The sequence below is a fragment of the Lactuca sativa genome, chromosome 4 (genome assembly GCF_002870075.4).
Source record: "Lactuca sativa cultivar Salinas chromosome 4, Lsat_Salinas_v11, whole genome shotgun sequence".
Lineage (NCBI taxonomy): Eukaryota > Viridiplantae > Streptophyta > Magnoliopsida > Asterales > Asteraceae > Lactuca > Lactuca sativa.
In genome coordinates this window covers 293,641,122-293,642,252 of record NC_056626.2, presented here as the reverse complement: position 1 = coordinate 293,642,252, position 1,131 = coordinate 293,641,122, and the positions used below count along the sequence as shown (strand labels likewise).

At 41.2% G+C, this 1,131-nt stretch overlaps 1 protein-coding gene across 1 annotated transcript; it reads right to left on the bottom strand.

The window, feature by feature from the left end:
• Positions 1–1,131, bottom strand: LOC111901054 (uncharacterized mitochondrial protein AtMg00810-like). Its single transcript, XM_023896921.1, has 3 exons — positions 1,062–1,131; positions 845–961; positions 1–641 (listed from the first exon to the last, which is right to left on the bottom strand). Exons 1-3 carry the CDS (start codon positions 1,129–1,131, stop codon positions 1–3), a joined length of 828 nt encoding a protein of 275 aa, XP_023752689.1.

The window sequence follows — 1,131 nt, the reverse complement described above, 5'->3', positions numbered from 1 at the left end:
CTAAATGCCTTGACAGGCTGCTGTGGTTGTAGCCATAAACTCTGCTTCACATGACGATAGAGCTACACTTCGTTGCTTCTGTGATCCCCATGTTACCAGATTCCCATTCATATAGAATGCTGTCCCACCTGTGCTTTTCACATCATTCATATCTTTTCCAAAATCACTGTCAGAGTACCTTATAAGGGTGACTCTACCTTCACTTCTGGTGTAAGTCAAGCCATAATTTAAGGTACCCTTTATGTACCTAAGTATTCCTTTTACAACTTGGAGATGCTTGATTGTTGGTTTCTCCATAAATCTACTTACTACCCCTACTAAAAACGAGAGATCGGGACGAGTGTGAGTTAGGTGCCTTAGAGCACCTACAATGCTTCTGTATTCAGTAGGATCAACCAGTTCTCCTTCTTCATTCTTGCTCAACTTTATCTTGTGCTCTATTGGAGTTCTTGTGGCATTACAATCCAACATTCGAGTCTTGTTTAAGAGATTATTTGCATAAGCCTCCTGTTTCAATGTTATTCCTGTACTGTGTTGGTTGACTTCGATTCCTAAGTAATAAGTCAACAGGCCAAGATCACTCATCTCGAACTTAGCTTTCATCTCTAGCTTGAACTCCTTTACATCTGAGTTCCAGCTTCCTGAGACCAAGAGATCATCAACATACACACCCACAATTAATGTGTTCCCTCCTTTTTTTTTCTTGTATAAACTGAATACTCTTGTAAACATCTCTTAAATCCCAACTCCTTCAAATAACTATCAAGGCAGGCGTTCCATGCCCTTGGCGCCTGTTTCAACCCATATAGAGCTTTTGACAGTTTGTATACCTTACCAGACTGACCTTTCTTCTCAAATCCCTCTGGTTGTACTACATACACTTCTTCTTCCAGCTTTCCATTCAAGAATGTTGACTTCACATTGAGATGATGGACCTTCCACCCATTTGCACCGGCGAGAGCTAAAATCACTCGAACAATTTCTATTCTAGCTACTGGTGCAAATACCTCTTCATAATCTACCCCATGCTTCTGCACATACCCTTTTGCTACAACTCTTGCCTTGTGCTTTATGATCTTCCCTGCTGGATCTCACTTTACCTTGAATACCCACTTCAAGCCGATCGGTCAT

Excerpts from the sequence above, each read along its gene's own strand:
- LOC111901054 (XM_023896921.1), bottom strand. The coding sequence starts at position 1,131 with ATGACCGATCGGCTTGAAGTGGGTATTCAAGGTAAAGTGAGATCCAGC. Across the intron at positions 962-1,061 it reads GGAAGATCATAAAGCACAAG|CTCTCGCCGGTGCAAATGGG; the intron begins GCAAGAGTTGTA and ends GAGTGATTTTAG. Across the intron at positions 642-844 it reads AGAGGGATTTGAGAAGAAAG|GAAGCTGGAACTCAGATGTA; the intron begins GTCAGTCTGGTA and ends TCTTGGTCTCAG.